Source organism: Stigmatopora argus, chromosome 9, assembly GCF_051989625.1.
Source record: "Stigmatopora argus isolate UIUO_Sarg chromosome 9, RoL_Sarg_1.0, whole genome shotgun sequence".
Classification (NCBI taxonomy): Eukaryota; Metazoa; Chordata; class Actinopteri; order Syngnathiformes; family Syngnathidae; genus Stigmatopora; species Stigmatopora argus.
Genome location: NC_135395.1, coordinates 6,146,856 through 6,164,847, shown reverse-complemented (window position 1 = coordinate 6,164,847; position 17,992 = coordinate 6,146,856). Strand labels below are relative to the sequence as shown.

Below are 17,992 nucleotides of genomic sequence, written 5' to 3'. Positions count from 1 at the left end.
TGGTTATACACACTGACAGACAGGATCTTGATTAAGCCTTTTCTGCAGTCTAAAAATACAGGTGGACGCTTGTTTTTACCACATAAGGTTGATTAACCTTAATCAAGGTGAGTTGAATCTTTGAAACTCTATTCATCAAATGAGTTCTGATTAGCTCCCTTGATACGCAGTTGTTAAGCGGTTTCCTTTTATACACCCACGACATGATACACCTAAAGAGAAACTTAAAAATTTTCTCTAGATGGTAGTTTTTCAAATGCTTTAATATTACCGTATTTAAATCATTATGGATTGTGATGGATGCTTATTTCAAGAATTTTACTGTATAGCTGAAATCAGGTCTCACCTATTTTTGAATTTTTTTCACAAATTAATAAGGGAGAGCGGAGTTGATTGTTCCATGGGTGAGTTTGCACACTTGCAATAAATCGACCACCAGATGGGGGTGTTGCATAATGTCACGATAAAAAAATTACAATTGTGCTGGAATTTTTTTAGATTCGTTTTTACTGTGAAGAAGCTATTTTTGAATTTAGAAATTGTAAGGTTTTCATTATACGTTTTATGGGCTTCTACACTGGATGAGGTGGCACGGCGAACTAGTGGTTAGCGCGTCGGCCTCACAGTCCTGAGGTTCTGGGTTTGAATAAAAAAAAAACGAGTTTTTTTACATCATATTTTCAGAGAAAAATGGTATACAATGAAAAAAGTTAAATATGGTTAAAGAAGTAAATTAAATAAAGCAAAAGAATACCACCTCAAAATTCAAAAACAGCTTCAATGAGCATTAAGCTACCAAATGTTACGGTATTTTCCCCTTCCTTCAGTAGGATTACGTTCGCTTCTCGAAGGATCTTTGGCTGTGTGAAAGTCACCTGAACTCATCCTCTTGCAGGGATTCACCCGCCAATGGTAGGAGCTGGCCAGGGATTAGCCGTTCTGATTAAGGTGGCCACCTTGCCACGGTTTGGCCTAATCCTGCCATCTGTCAGAGATCAAGCGGCCGGACGCTGCTCTCATCTCAGAGCCAAATAAATCAGGAGAAGAGGAATAGGAGAACAATGGAGGAGACATACCTTCTCAATCATCCGGGGGTTAAAAAGAAGATTCTGGCCGGAGGCACTGGCCCACTGCCTCACTTCCCACCTGGGACAAAGGTATAAGTCACATGACTTGCAGAATACGAAGCTTGTTAGAATAAAACTTTTTTCTCTTATTTCTAAATGCCGTTTACCCAATTATATTAAGATAAATCGGCAATTTTCATTGGAAGTCTGGCCGGTTTATGCATTTTATACGGCTATAATACTAAAATAATTTTACGCACAAAAGGCGGAAATCTAGTTTTTCCTTTTTTTCTTCATCTTTCTTTTCTTTCGTTGATTGTAACTAAGGCCGCACATGTGTAGAGCACATGTGTCAAAGTGGCGGCCCGGGGGCCAAATCTGGCCCGCTGCATCATTTTGTGTGGCCCGGGAAAGTAAATCATGAGTGCCGACTTTTTGTTTTAGGATCAAATTAAAATGAAGAGTATAGATGTATATTAAATTTCCAGATTTTCCCCCTTTTAAATCAATAATTGTATTTTTTCAATCTATTTTTTCTGTGTTTTTAGTTCAAAAATAATTTTGTAAAATCTAAAAATATATTAAAAAAGCTAAAACAAACATTGTTTTAGATCTATTAAAAAAAACAGAATATTCAAGGCTTTTAATCCATTTATAAAAAGTCTATCTAATTTTATCTAAAATGGTCCGGCCCACATGAAATCGAGTTGACGTCGGCCCGCGAACCAACCCTAGTCTGACACCCCTGGTGTAGAGATTCACTCGCCTGACTTCGATGCGGGCAGGCACGGGATCGATTCCCGCTCGTGGCGGTATGATTGTGAGTGTGAATGTTTGACTGTCTCTCTGCGTGCCCTATGGCTGGCTGGCAACCAGTCTAGGGTGTAGTCTGTCCTTTGCCTGAGGTCAGCTCGGATATGCTCCAGCAACCCTTAAGAGGATGAGCGGTAAGGAATATTAATGAATGATTGTAACTACCGTTCAGATCTAACTGGTGTAATATATTAGTATGAAATCATGTTCTACATTGTGTTTTCATTTAACTTTTAGGAATTCATCGGAACCTGGATGGTTTTAGGCATTTTAAACTTCTAACTGCATTTCAGATGCAAATTGTGCAAGATCTCATCTCATCTCATTTTCTGAACCGCTTTATCCTCACTAGGGACGTGGGGGTGCTGGAGCCTATCCCAGCTGACTCTGGGCTAGAAGTGGGGGACACCCTGAATTGGTGGCCAGCCAATCGCAGGGAACGAGGAGACACTGACGCTCACACTCATACCTACGGGGAATTTTGAGTGTCCATTTAGCCTTCCATGCATGTCTTTGGAATGTGGGAGGAAACTGGAGTACCCATAGAAAACCCACACAGGCCCGGGGAGAACATGCAAACTCCACACAGGTGGACCGACCTGGATTTGAACCCAGGGCCCCCCACTGTGAGACTGATGCGCTAACCACTCATCCGCCAGGCTGCCCATTGAACTGAATTGTGATGTATTTATTTGTTTGTTAAAACTGTCCTTCAGGATAATGTGCTATTGTATTGTGGTTTATAATAATACACAAAAATTGCAACAATTTTAAAATTCCTGTCACTCATTTAAAGTGTGAGGACTGTCTGTGAATGCTCATCTTTCAGAGCAATTTACGGGGCTAGACGTCCAATCCATTGCGAAATTTAAATTTGTCTATTTTTGTATTTTTTTTCCGGCCCAAAAGGGTGCGCTTCTACCTGGAACCCAGTATTTTCCGGGGCTCTAACCGTCTTGAAATCTAACAGAAAAAAACTGTAAAATAAAGAAATTAATGGACATCAAAGCAAAAAACAGCTTTACGTCAAACATCTCGTGCTGCCTTTCATTTACTTGCTTTCACTAAGCCTGGTGTTAAAATATTCAGGACATTGGGGGATTGTTTGGCGTCTTGGCGCTCACACTCCAGCAAACATTTGGTCAAGCAAATTACAACACGTTTAATGGCAGCCGTTTGTGTTTGTCTCTCAGGGTCTGTGGTGTTTCTGTTCTTTTTTTAAATGCAGTTTTCATTATTCTGGTCACATCCAACATTTGGCACTTCGCCTAGACACACTCACAAACATTTTCCATGACCGTGCCAGCCTGGATTTCCACTACTGTGTGCCGACGTGTGTGTGTGTGTGTGTGTGTGTGTGTATATGCATGTGTGTGTGCTTGTGACCTACCTGCTGTTACTTTTCCCATTGGTAAACAAACTCTAGGCCTGGGGGCCAGTTAAGGCCCACCATGTCACTTTGTGTGGCCTACAAAAGTAAATCATGGGACTGACATTGACTTGAGGTTTTTTTTTTTGATACAATTTCTGTAGTCCCTAATGAAAGATTTAGAATTAGAAAAATGAAAGAATACATGTATTTTTAACAAAAAAAAAGCCAGCTGATGGTGTTGTGGCTCACACCCCTGACATCAGTGCGGGCAAATGTGGAATCGATTCCCGCTCGCTGGGAGTGTGATTGTGAGTACGAATGGTTGTCTGTCTCTACGTGTGCCCTATGACTGACTGGCTACCATTCTAGTGTGCAGTCCGCACACGTATATATATAATTTTCATTCTATGAACTGCTGCTGTGATTTATAGTCCAGTATAGCTTATTTTAAACTTCAAAATTATTGAGCTGATTATGTTTTGTTGTAAATATCACACAGTGGGCTGCCGGCGGCTGTGTGTTTAGTGCGTCGGCCTCACGGTTCTGGGGTTGAGGGTTCGATTTCAGGTCGGTCCTCACTGTGGGGAATTTGCATGTTCTCGCTGGGCTTGTGTAGGTTTTCTCTGGGTATTCCGCTTTCCTCCCACATCCCAAAGACATGCAGGGTAGGTTGGTTGAACACACTAAATTGCCCCTAGGTATGAGTGTGAGAGTGAGTGGTTATCTTTCTCCTTGTGCTCTGTGATTGGCCACCAATTCAGTGTGTCCCCCAGCTGATGCCCGTAGTTACCTGGGATAGGCTGCAATAACCCCCCGCAACCCTTGTGAAGATGAGCGGGATGGAAAATGAATGAATGAATCAATATGAAATACATTTTACTGGGCGATTTGGAAGCCAGCTGGGCTTTGCCTGTAATTTCTCAGCTGTTGTATGTCAACATCATTAACTGTGACATGTCATCTGCTGGCACGCCAGCTGGTTTTTCATTTCCAGACGCTGTTGGATAACTTTGACCGCACTGTGGTGGATGACAGCCGACTGGCCGGCAGGCCGGCCGAGATCTTTGTGGGAAAGATGTTCAAGATGGAAGTGTGGGAGACGCTGCTCATGTCCATGCGTGTGGGAGAGGTGGCTGAGTTCTGGTGCGACGCCATTGTAAGTGGCAGCGTGCGGTTCATGTTGATGCGCCAGGCATCACCTTGCGCCGCACTGAACAAAGCTTCTTTTGTTTTCAGCACACAGGTTTGTACCCCATTGTGTCAAAGGGAATGCGGCTAATCGCTCAAGGCAAAGACCCTTTGGAGGGCCAGAGGCACACGTGTGGAATGGGGAATCTCTTCCACTATCACTCTACTGGATTCCCGGAGCTGGATGAGCTTATGAGAACACCACAGCCTCTTGTCTTCATCATGGAGCTGCTCCAGGTGATGACACAATCCTTCAAAATAATGTCATGCCTTATGGAAAAGGGGAAATGCTTATACAATCCCACTGAAGAACATGGCAATTCATTCATTCTTCCTCTGTAACATGCATCCTCGTAAAGGTTGCGGAAGTGGCTGGAGCCTATCCCAGCTAACTTTGGGCGATAGGCAGACTACACCTAGACTGGTCACTAGTTAGTCGTAGGGCACACAGAGAGACAGATGACCATTCGCACTCAAAATCATACCGCCACAGACCGGGAATCGATCCTACGAATGCCCGCACTGAAGTTAGGCAAGTGAACCACTACACACACCATCAGGTGACTACCAATAATAATAAAATTGAAGGTATTGTTTAATATATTCAATTTTATTATTGATTGTTTTTATCCTCGAAATCCTAACTGCTAAAAGTGTAAACATTTAGGTCAAAATTGCCAGTAAAAACATTAAAAATTCATAACAGGAGGTAATTCTAATAAAATAAAATATTGAACAATTTTATAAAATACAAAATCTTATAATATAATATAATATAATTGGACATAGGCTTTGTCATCATCATTGACTCGACAAAAGCCTAATTGTCATCATACCCAGAAACTGCGTATGACGAAATTGGTGGTGCTTCTCCATAAGGTGCGTTTTCCCGGTAAAAGAGCCAAATAAGTGAAAATAATTTCAGACTCGTAATTTGGCATTCTGCCGTGATGGATACATCGCATCACCCCCTGAGCGGATCACTTACCTCTCCTTAAACCTATTTGTCCGTACATAAGTGATTTGTAAAAAAAAGGTTAATTTTTAATTTCAATCATATCAAAAACATAATTTCAGCCTCACACAGCAATGTAAGAAAATGAAAAATTCATTCATCTTCCATAGCGCACATCCTCAAAAGTGTAGTGGGGGTTGCTGGAGCCTAACCCAGCTGACTCGGGGCAAAACTTAGACTACATCCCAAACTGGCTGCCAGTGAGTCGTAGGGTACACAGAGAGACAAACAACCATTCGCACTCACAATCATACCACCGCCAGCGGGAATCGAGCCTACGCCTGCCTGTACCGACGCCAGGCAAGTGAACCTCTACACCACGAGGCAGCAATGCAAGTTTTACATTTCCAAACCAATTTTGAGGCGCTAGACTTTCTCTGCCTATCAACTCAGTGAGATAGAGGTCCAATTTATTTGGTCTGGATTGAACGTCTATTACTGTCAATGACACAAAATGAGTTATAAAAAAAGGAGAATATCCAAAATATCCCACATAAAAAGAGAGAAAAGAATCCTAGCGGAGCATTTCCTCATTCGGTTGACGCGATCTCGTTTCCACTTCAACAAGCCTTTTCTGCATGGGACACCCCATCACCAATCACTGACTGCATTGACAAAAACTGAAGCAACGCCACTCTCTGCCTCCAAACTCTGCTTTGAAGTCAACCCACCAGGGGCCTGACAACAGCAGCATCCAAAACAAAAGTTTCACATTCCTTATCATGTTTCAGATGACGATTCTTGTGTTCCTCTTTAGTATTTTCTTCTCTGCTCTCCTGCTGTTTTATTCAGCGGTGACTTGATCTGGAAAAAAAAAATCTTCAAAAATCACAGTTGATGGCATACATAGAAACAATTGTAGTCTTCCAACAACACTTCTTATAAGGAAACAAACATCTTTGTGATGTATTTTTAAATGTTAAATTGATTGTTACAGTGAACCCCCCGTTGACTTTCCAGGTGGGAGACCCTATGTCCTATTACAGGGAGTCCTGGATGATGGAGAAGGATGAGAAACTAGGCACGGTGCCCCTTCTTCATGCGCGGGGGAATACGCTAGTCAAGCAAAGGCAGTTCCGGGAGGCAGCCAGTCAGTACAAGGAGGCTGTATTGCTGCTTAAAACCGTCCAGTCACGGGTGAGCATTTGCCAATTCGTAACGATGTGCGACTTGACAAATCCACAAAGCTTTCCAATTCAAGGATATACAGGTGAATTGATGATGAGCAAATTTTGTGAATCAAGTACCGTATTTTCACGACTATATGGCGCATCATATTTTAAGCCGCAGTATCAGTAACGAGTGCTATTTCTGTATTTGACACACACAAAGGACGCACCGTTTTTAAAAACGCAGCCAGGCATGGCAAAACATACACCAGCTTAAACATATGGACACATGCTAAAAACACGTTTTTAAAAAGGCAACGGAAGCAAAACTGAGTTCGGTTGTACTTTATTTAGCCATTTTACAATGTACTCACGTCATCATCACCCACAAATTCATTAAAGTCCTCATTTTCTGTGTCCGAATTGAACAATTGTCCAAATGGTTCATCGAAAACGCTGAGTTTTTTACGTTCGTCCAGGCGGCCACAATCCATTCGCAAATAGTAGCTAGCTAGTAGCTAGCGTAACTATTCCGGTGCTGCCTGCCACGCTTCGTAAAGCTGTGTTGATGTCGATGTCCAGGCCACAATCCATTGGGTGTATTGACAAAAGAACTATATATCCCAGCAGTCACTGCGCAGTACTTTTTCTACGGGGAAAATAGTCGAGTCGGGGGCTGCTTGCCGTAGTTATGAGAGCTGTAGAGGATGGTGTACCTTATCAACTGATTAATTTATTTTATCGTGATAACAATTTTAGTATTGGTCCATATGTAAAGCGCACTGGATTATAAGGCGCCCTGTCTATTTTGGAGAAAATTTAAGAATTTTATGTGCGCCTTATAGTCGTGAAAATACGGTACCCTATTTTCCGCACTATGAGGCACACTGGAGTATAAAGCGCACCTTCCATGAATGGCCTATTTTAAATTTTATTGATTGTGTTATACATCCACTAGATGGGGCTGTGGTAGTAGTAGTAGGGGGTTCCCTCATGGAGCTGTAGTAGTAGTGGTTGGAAGTTGTTATACATCAACTAGATGGAGCTGTGCTAAAGGGAATTTCATACAATGATTAACCAATATGTATCCATATATATAGTGCATCGGAATTTAAGACGCACTGCCGGGTTTTCAGAAAAGTCTTTTACTCGCAAGTCAAGGCAACACACGATTTTCTATTTCTTTTATGTTGTTGTAAGAATATTGAATATAGTATTAGAATAAAACCCCCGACTTCAATCAATATTGTGCCACGTCTACTTTTGCACTGTAGGCAGATAAATAACTTCTCCAATGACCTGTTGATGTTTCTTGTGACATTACTCAAGTTATCAACTCAAGGTTGCCTTTCCTTTTTTCTCCAGTGTACTATTTTCGTTCTTCATTTAAACACTGTTGCAATTTGTTCGCAGCAGATTTTTTTGTACATTAGTGCTTATGTTATTGTATTATAATGTATTTTGGAATACATTTACAATGAAAGCTTTAATTTTATATTTTCAGGGTAGATTTCAACTCCGAAATGTCGCCTCCAAATTTTAGTTTCTTTTAATCATTAATTTAAAAAATCTTATCGAGGGCCACCGTGGGTGCAGGTTTTTGTTCCAACCGATCCAGCACAGAGAGTTTAACCAATAAGATTTCTGCAGAAAACAAGAAGCACCTGACTGCAATCCACTGATTGCACTTGTAGGTCACCAGATTGGTGAAAAGGTGCCCTCTCTATGGGTTGGAATGAAAACCTGCACCCACTGTGGCCCTTTGTGGAATAGATTGTTTGCCCTCCCCTGAACTAAGGTTTTCATCAGCGCTGCCTGCTCACATCAAAATATGGTGTGGTGTAGTGACAAAACAACTTTCTTTGTCCTCTCATGAGTTCAGGAGATGCCAGGTGACGTTGACTACATCAACTTGGGCCGCATGATCGTCCCTCTGGAGTTGAACTACTGCCAGTGCATGCTGGAATTGCAAGAGTATTACGAAGTTATCGAGCACGCCGACGAACTGCTGGACAAACACAAAGGTGAGGCTCGCAAAAGTCTATTTTTTTTTAACCCGCGTTTCTGCAATCCAGTTTCAAGCTAATATTGACTTTTGTGTTCTCTGCAGACTGCGTGAAGGGTTACTACAAGCGAGCAAAAGCGCATGCTGCCGTGTGGAATGAAAAAGAGGCGCAGAGGGATTTCAACATGGTGGCCCACTTGGACGCCACATTGGCGTTGCTGGTCCAGCGAGAACTCAGGGCCTTCTCAGAGCGAATAAAAGAGAAGTACTGGCAGGAGAAAGAGGCCTACTGGAACAAGCTGGATGCCAAGGGTGAAACCGAGGAGAAGGTGGACGAAGAAGGGGAGAGGGAAATTGGCCAAGATGAGGGTGATAAGACGGAGGGGAAGGACTGGCAGAAAATGTTACGTCTCGTGATGCTCCTTCAGGAGCAGGGAAACATCCTGGTGAAAGAAAAACGCTTCTGGGAAGCTTCCAGCAAGTTCAAGGAGGCCTTGGACTACGTGGATGTGCTTCAAAATAAGGTTGGTGTTGCAGTCAAAATTTGAGTTTGGCTAAAGTTCAATATGCCGCAAAAATGGCCATCCTCTCATAGTGCCCCCTTGGTAAAAGTAGACAACAATGCTATTCGTATTAGGTAGCATATTCATTTAATGACATTATTTGTAGTTCTTCTGTCTATTGTTCTTTTCGCTCTATCCTCTGCAAAAATTCTTTCCTGAATTAACAAAACAACACAGGAAGTTCTAGGGTTTCCATGAACTCAACCAAAAACCATGCACTTTAGTGTTTATTTTCTGCTGGGAGGATCTTTGCCTTTGTTTATCCTCCTTTTTTCACATGATGGCCCCAAAGAGGAAATGTGTCTCTTCTTAGCATCATAAAACAAATACAGAAAGCAGAGGGAGGTATCGAGTAAAGATATGCTGCATTCAGACTATTCCCCAAAGCCCCTCACTTGTGACCAAATGCAGTTTTGTGGTCACACAACCTTATGTAGCTAAAAGTCAAACAACTTCCGGTCCACGTCAGCAAAAAAAAATAAGGTAATGTAACGAATCGGGTTGCATGTATGCTTCATGTTGCAATGTTGATGTGTTGAGCACTGATTATGGGCACCAGGCGGGGGACACCCTGAATTGGTTGCTAGCCAATCATAGGGCACAAGAAGACAGACAACCAACCATTCACACTCACATTCATATCTAGGCACAATTTAGAGTATTCAACCAGCCTAACATGCATGTTTTTGGAATACGGGAGGAAACCAAAGTACCCTGAGAAAACCCACGCAAGCTCTGGGACAATATGCAAACACCCACTTGCGATCAAAAATTCAATCCCAGAACTACATATAAGGCCGACGTGCTAATCACTCAACCACGTGGAAGGTGCACAGGAAGGTCAGAAGCCACAGGGGATTGACCCCTCAATCTGAACTGTGAGGTGAACGTGCTAACGACCTTTTTAAAAAAAAATAGTTTTATAGTATTTTGATGTAATTTTGAACTTTACAGTGAAATCCAATTTGGAAATCTGGGTTATCTCCCCAGTGTCGGAACAGAACTCTGTCATAACTTCCTCTAGAAACAACCACAATAGAAGACTTAAGTCCCATGTGGCACATTTAAACCTCTTCAGTCTACAAAGAAATTCAGATTTTTATTTTCTGTGACTCAGCAACTGACATGGACAGGTTAAAAATGCTGCAAAAATGCGATCATTTATTTAATACAGACGCTCCCCTACTTACGAACGCAATTGGTTCCGAGCGATTGTTCATAAGTTGAATTTGTTTGTAAGTTGATTCAGTGCTATATTTTGTATTATAATTTATGTTTAAGGCCGATATAAGTATATTGAAGGTTTATATAAGTGCATTTGTATGTTTAAGGCTTGTATAAGTAACACGCATTGGTTTATACTGAAAATTTTTTTTTTAATAAAATGGAGAGAATATGTACAGTACTGTAGAGAGAGAGAGATTTATGTATTAGAAACTGGCCAAAAGAAGCGACCTAATGACGATTGCACAGTTTTCTTCTTTTTTTTCATCATAAATGATGCGGTAGCACTGTATGGCATCATTCAATTGATTTGCAAACTTTGTGCAACGTTCAATATTTGGGTCCTGCTGCTCGATCTTTCTGTTTATAAATGGTACTGACGGTCGAACGATTCAATGCCCGTGAAACGCTCACCACTCTCACGCGCATCAAGCTTCGTTATTATTGCCACTCGTTTCAAATGAAATGGCTTGCCTCTTCCTTGCAACTCCCTCAATAGAAGCCTTTAGCTTTTTACCAACCATATTCAATATTGGATGCATGAGATATTTAATGATACAAATGAAAAAGGTTCTTTGCACACTGGAGATACATTCACGCACTTTCGCATTGCAACGAAGAAGAAGGTAGATGCTGGGTGAGCTGAGCTCTCACAGCGCCAGGCGTCGGTATTAGCGACGGAAAGAAGTACTACTCCGAAAAAGGCGCGAAATACAAAATTGGACTTGCGAACATTTTTGGACTTAAATGCAATTTGCAGACATGTTCGTATGTACCGTTGTTCGTAAGTTGAATGTTCGTAAGTAGGGGAGCGTCTGTATATAGTAAGGCTTTTTTCTTTAAAAAATCGACATAGTATAGTAAGGCTAAGAAAGTCGGAGAATAAATCTGACTTCTGATTCTTCTCCTAGTTATTGCTGTGGTCCAGTGGCAAAAATATTGGTTCAGAACTTGAGGTGGGAATCAGGAGTTAGTTCAATTCCACTCTTTGCAATTCACAAATTGTTTATTGAGGTAATGAAAAGGATAAATATAACTTCCAATCACTTCATTTCAGAAGTCACTGTGGTCCAGTTGCAAAGACAATGGGTCAGAACTTCAGGTGGACTCAAGTTCAAATCAGGAGTGAGTTCAATTCCACTCTTTGCAATTCTCAAATTGTTTATTGAGGTAATGAAAAGAATAGATATAACTTCCAATCACATCATTTCAGAAGTCACTGTGGTCCAGTGGCAAAGACAATGGGTCAGAACTTCAGGTGGACTCAAGTTCAAATCAGGAATGAGTTCAATTCCTCTCTTTGCAATTCTCAAATTGTTTATTGAGGTAATGAAAAGGATAGATATAACTTCCAATCACATCATTTCAGAAGTCACTGTGGTCCAGTGGCAAAGACAATGGGTTGAAATGGAAGTTTAACACAAGTTCAAATCTGGAGTGAATTCAATTCCACTCTTTGCAATTCTCAAATTGTTTATTGAGGTAATGAAAAGGATAAATATAACTTCCAATCATGTATTGGCGGGCCGCCTCGTGGTGTAGTGGGTCAGTCACCTGTTGCGACATGGGTGTCGAGGGTTCACGTCCCGGTGTCGCCAGTCAACAACTGTATGGTGTCGACAGTCAGCCGAAGGCTGACCGGAAATATTGTTTTGCTGAAAAAAATGACTAAGTCTTTATTTGAATGAAAAAACGATTACCCATTTACTGAACTACTAGTGTAGTGATTAGTCAAACGAGAGCGGGATTCGAACCCCATTTCCCACGTGGCAGTCAAATCCACTAACTTGAGGTCTGTCTGACCCATTGTCTTTGCCACTGGACCACAGTGATTTCTGAAATGAGATGATTGGAAGTTATATTTATCATTTTCATCACCTCAATAAACAATTTGAGATTTGCAAAGAGTGGACTTGAACTCACTCCAGATTTGAACTTGTGTCCAACTTCAACTTCAACCCATTGTTCTTGCCACTGGACCACAGTGTCTTCTGAAATTATGTGATTGGAAGTTATATTTATCCTTTTCATTACCTCAATAAACAATTTGAGAATTGCAAAGAGTGAAATCAAACTCACTTCTGATTTGAACTTGAGTCCACCTGAAATTCTGACTCATTGTCTTTGCCACTGCACCACAGTAAAGTTGGAAGTTGTATTTATCCTTTTCATTACCTCAATAAACAATTTGAGAATTGCAAAGAGTGAAATCAAACTCACTTCTGATTTGAACTTGAGTCCACCTGAAATTCTGACTCATTGTCTTTGCCACTGCACCACAGTAAAGTTGGAAGTTGTATTTATCCTTTTCATTACCTCAATAAACAATTTGAGAATTGCAACGAGTGGAATTGAACTCACTCCTGATTCCCACCTCAAGTTCTGACCCAATGATTTTGCCAGTGGACCACAGCAACAACTAGAAGGTGAAGAATCAGAAGTCAGATTTATTCTCCGACTCTCTTAGCCTTACTTGTTATGTCATTTTTTTAAGAAAAAAAGCCTTACTATACTATGTCGTTTTTTAAGAAAAGAAGCCTTACTATACAATATCGTTTTTTAAGAAAAAAAGGCTTCCTCTACTATGTCGTTTTTCAAGAAAAAAAGCCATGCTATACTATGTCGTTTTTTAGGAAAAAAAGCCTTACTATACTATGTCGTTTTTTAAAGGAAAAAAGCCATACTATACTATGTCGTTTTTTAGGGGGGAAAGCCATACTATACTATGTCGTTTTTTAGGGAAAAAGCCTTCCTCTACTATGTCGTTTTTCAAGAAAAAAAGCCATGCTATACTATGTCGTTTTTTAGGGGGGAAAAGCCATACTATACTATGTTGTTTTTTAAGAAAAAAAGCCTTACTATACTATGTCGTTTTTTAAGAAAAAAAAGCCATACAATACTATGTCGTTTTTTAAAGGAAAAAAGCCATACTATACTATGTCGTTTTTTAGGGGGAAAAGCCATACTATACTATGTCGTTTTTTAGGGAAAAAGCCTTCCTCTACTATGTCGTTTTTCAAGAAAAAAAGCCACGCTATACTATGTCGTTTTTTTAGGGGAAAAAAGCCATACTATACTATGTCGTTTTTTTTGGAAAAAAAGCCTTACTATACTATGTCGTTTTTTAAGAAAAAAAGCCTTACTATACATGGTCATTTTTTAAGAAAAAAGCCTTACTATACATGGTCTTTTTTGTAAATAAAAAGCCTTACTATACTATGTCGTTTTTAAAGACAAAAAAGCCTTACTATACTGTGTCGTTTTTAAAGAAAATAAGCCTTACTATACTATGTCGTCTTTAAAGAAAAAAGCCTATACTATGTTGTTTTTTAAGAAAAAAGCCTTACAATACTATGTCATTTTTTAAGAAAAAAAGCCTTACTATACTATGTCGTCTTTTAAGAAAAACGCTTTACTGTACATGGTCGTTTTTTTTAAATAAAAAAGCCTTACTATACATGGTCATTTTTTAATAAAAACCCTTAATATACATGGTCATTTTTAAAGAAAAAAGCCTGACTATATATACATAGTATTTATTTTTTAAACAAATAAAAGCTTTACTTTACATAGACCACTTTTTTTTAAAGAAAAAGCCTTACGATGTCCAGCCATTCAAGTCATTTTGCATGCCAGCTTTACGTTTGTACCAAATCTCGGGGTATTCTTTGCTCAGTTATGAAGCACGTCTAATAAGATGAATAAATATTTGACATTATCGTCGACAAGGAAAAAGAGTGTCGCCAAACTTTCGTCAAAACATATATATATACATTTCTAGTTATTTTCTTAAAGGTAGAACTTTTCCCTACTCATTAAATTGCAGAGGTGTGCTTTAATATTTCAGTCATGTTTCTTGTACATGTCGTTGTCATTGTTGTGCTTACAAAGGCGCATCAGTGTCTTTTTAAGTATGCAGGCGCCGTGAAGCAGGTCCAAAAATAACACGCCTGCACAGCGATGTGATGGTGACAGGCCGCCTATTAGAAACCTTTTTTTTCTAATTTCATGCAACTGAATGCATCATCCAAATTTTTGGTGATTTATGTTTAAATGTTTGTGTTTCAGGATTTATAGTATGTATTTAAACTATTTTTTTTTAATTATCTAAAAAATAACAAAGCAAAAAAGGATTAAAATTTAGTAAATGTTGAGATAAATAGATGAAATAAAAAATGTGACTCTATACATAATTTAATTTCACAATTAATATTGAAAAATAAATCAAACCTGAAATAATAACATTTAAACACTTATTTTATTACTTTCCTGAATTCTTAATGGCCTTTGTACTAATCTAAATAAAACTAACCTTCATAAAGACCTAGCCACACTATACTATACATTTGGTGTAAAACTGGCCTTCATGACCCAAAATATAATCTCGAATAATGTAGGTCTTAATTATAATGTTTATTATTTGATTTTTTTAATATGACCCTATAATCTATTTCGGAATCCGTTGACATGTAGGCTGCCAGACTTCCCAGTCAAATGGGTTGGCTCGTCCTGTCAATGGCCGCCAGTGTTTAATGAGTGGCATATAAAGATTCAATAATGTAATTACTTATGGAATTTTGATACTGTTGGTCCACCGAACAATTTCCTCCATCTTTACTTTCCCTTGACACGCTCTCAATTGTTGTTAGCAGGTGTGCCAAGGCAACGACGACTGGGAATCTTTGGAGAAGGTCCGCCTACCACTCACACTCAACCTGAGCCAGTGCTTGCTGGAGCTCCAACAGTATCAGGAAGTGGTGCAACTCAACGACAGGATGCTGCAAAGCCATCAAGGTAGTAGGCAAAACCTGTAGAGGAGGCAGGGTGCAATCGGCGTTTTGATGTGAACTGCATCTAGAAAAGTCTATTTTCCGGTGACACACTTTTCCTTTTTAGAGTCAAAATATGAACATTTCTCACTTAGCCCGCAGCGTTGTGTTTACTTTCATCCCACTGCGCTGCCCAATCTCGCTGAGTGACATCTTATCAGTTCACTTGGCAAACACCTGTGGGCACCGCGTTCAGAAATCTTATTTTATTTATTTCATTTGAAAATCAAATCATTAATTATGCTACTGCTTTAGTTTGTAGTCACTTAATAACATCCTCACTTTTTAAAATGACTCGGCTTTCCACATACCACCATCAATTCTGCAATACATCTTCAGTGAAATTTAAAGCCTCCTGGACTGGAATGTTACCTAAATATGCTTTATTTTCTAAAATACAGCTGAAAAAAGAAAATGTAAATATTTTGTACTCCAATCCACTACTGCAATATGTCCAAAAAGTTACTTATGAATCTGCTTAATAGATTCTGAAATTTAACTTGAATATTTATAAATATACTGAAATACTCTAAAGTTATATCTAAATATTCCTGAGATGTACTAAAATACTTGACAAAGTAAACTAATTACTCCTAAATAGACTACAATATGCTCTCACACACATTATCTAACTACTTTTATAACAGCTGAAATCTTAAAGTAACCAAAACACTTAATTCTTCTAAAATAATAGGTAATTACATTAATAATAATAATACATAATTCTTCTGAAATAATGAAAAAATGCAACAGAAGCAAGGCTAATAAAGCCCTGGGGAATCCGTGACATAAAAAAAAAGTTAAATCATTGGCAGCCATTAAACATTTGTTCGTTCAGTCTTAATGAATTGGACATCTATCGCCATCAGTGGCAATGAAAGATGAGAAATCACAGACAGTCCACCTAGTTTAAAGGTGCTATGAAGTACTACATCAAGTTAAAATGATAGCAAACCATATTTGGGATAAAACTCCAGATGAAAAAGTACCAGAAAAGGCTTCATATTGAAAAAAGATCCTAGTTAGTTTTCCTTTTCCCACCCACAAAAGAAAAAAATGATCTTGAACAGAATTTAATATCACACCAGAATGCTAGCATGCTATCAATAGTTGTGCTATTCTTTTGTTGCCATGTCACCATCCTCTCATTCTGTCAACATTTACAAGCTAGGGCAGCACAATAAAGCTAAAAATTATCATCAATTCAGGTTGTGATGTCACAACCAGAATTGAAATGAAAAGGGGAGTGTAACTTATCGCGTCATTTTGGGTGGGATAACTATAAAATGGCAAAAAAATGGCCAGATTTGAAAGCCAAATTCTACATGTAAAATTATATTAAGCATTTGTATTTTTTTTAAATTTTGACATTTCATAGCACCATTAAATAAATTCATGATCGACCAATATGGGTTTATTAGGACCGATACTGATTATTAGTACTAGTTAAAGGAGGCTGATATTTGGAGACGATATTCATTTGCAGTAAATGTGTAAAAGAGATAATAATAATGATGAAAGCCCTGAACGTCATAGAACATTAATGAAAGGAAAAGCGTGGCTGCATCTTAGCCGAAATAACCCAGTTTTAAATTGATTTCTTCATTTCGGCCAGTTTGATTAAAAAAGGTCCGATACCAATATATGTCTAATGCCGATATATTGGTTGATCACTAAAATTAATTAGACCTCTAACGCTGTCAAAATTATGCAATGAGTTCAATTAACAGGAGTTTGAAATTATCAATAGCATGATCAATTATAATTAAATGTAGAATCTTACATCAAGGTTTAAAATACAGTGTTAACACTAATATAAAATATGATTCAGTGCAATGGCAGAGAGCTGGGACAAATTTTTCACACAAATATAATTACATCATATTTATACTTCAATATAATTCGTACATACAAAAGCGGGGGGAGTCACCGGAAAACGCCTCCATTTTATTTTTTTCGTACATCTTAGGCCACTTCAAGTTACTCCACCAGCGCGCCCGAGCGCACACTGCCTTGTGCAACGAAGAAGAAGCTCGTCAGGACTGGGCTGCCGTGGAGAAGTTGGATCCACAGTTAAAACCCTTTGTTCGCCAGGAGCTGAAGAAGTTGGTTGAGAACCTCCGGAGCAGGCACACTCACCAGAATAAGACCTACTGGGACGCCACGCGGGAAAAGTGGGGGCCCGGAAAGGAGGTCGCCGATGATGCCAACCAAAGCCGTAGCCATGGAGTTGACGAAGAACCGGAATCCGATAACGAAAACACATGGAGTAAGAACGAGATTGGCGCGGGTAATGACAGTTCTGCGGCCCCCACGAGTGAGTGATAGTGTAGACGGTGTGAAATAAGAACACTCAGAAGGTCAAATGCCAATCAGGAGCAGACAAACAAACACAACAACATGTCGATCAAATAGAAGAGAGTGAGAAATGAAGCTTTTTGAAAGCCGTGGGGAGTGAGAAGAAAAAAAAAAAAAAAAACAAACAAACACAAAGTGCATGTTGATTTAGCTGTAAGCCAACCCAGACACACAGAGAAACTCATAAGTTTAATATTTGAGAGTCATACGTGAACATAGTGAAATAGTATAGATTTCAAAACCCACATGTCCATATTTTGCATTCATTCATTCAATTTCCCAACCGCTAATTCTCACATGTGGGGTGCTGGAGTCTATCCCAGCTAACTATGGGACACCCTGAATCTGGTCAGCCAATCGTAGGGCACAAGGACACAGACAATATGTATATGTGTATATATATATATATATATATATATATATATATATATATATATATATGTATACAT

The 17,992-nt window shown here is 39.3% G+C and overlaps 1 protein-coding gene across 2 annotated transcripts; it reads left to right on the top strand.

The window, feature by feature from the left end:
- The first annotated feature begins 901 nt into the window (after positions 1–901).
- Positions 902–17,613, top strand: LOC144082152 (aryl-hydrocarbon-interacting protein-like 1). 2 transcript variants are annotated; one of them, XM_077609045.1, is made up of 8 exons: positions 902–1,157; positions 4,229–4,408; positions 4,489–4,677; positions 6,416–6,592; positions 8,447–8,588; positions 8,675–9,093; positions 15,006–15,150; positions 17,155–17,613. In XM_077609045.1, the coding sequence occupies exons 1-8, from the start codon at positions 1,062–1,064 to the stop codon at positions 17,508–17,510; spliced, it is 1,704 nt and encodes a 567-aa protein (XP_077465171.1). In that variant the 5' UTR covers positions 902–1,061; the 3' UTR covers positions 17,511–17,613. The 2 variants fall into 2 exon arrangements, with proteins under 2 accessions (XP_077465171.1, XP_077465172.1); XM_077609046.1 differs by having other exon boundaries at positions 905–1,157; positions 15,009–15,150.
- The last annotated feature ends 379 nt before the right edge of the window (positions 17,614–17,992 follow it).

Excerpts from the sequence above, each read along its gene's own strand:
- LOC144082152 (XM_077609045.1), top strand. The coding sequence starts at position 1,062 with ATGGAGGAGACATACCTTCTCAATCATCCGGGGGTTAAAAAGAAGATT. Across the intron at positions 1,158-4,228 it reads ACTTCCCACCTGGGACAAAG|CTGGTTTTTCATTTCCAGAC; the intron begins GTATAAGTCACA and ends CTGGCACGCCAG. Across the intron at positions 15,151-17,154 it reads GATGCTGCAAAGCCATCAAG|GCCACTTCAAGTTACTCCAC; the intron begins GTAGTAGGCAAA and ends CGTACATCTTAG.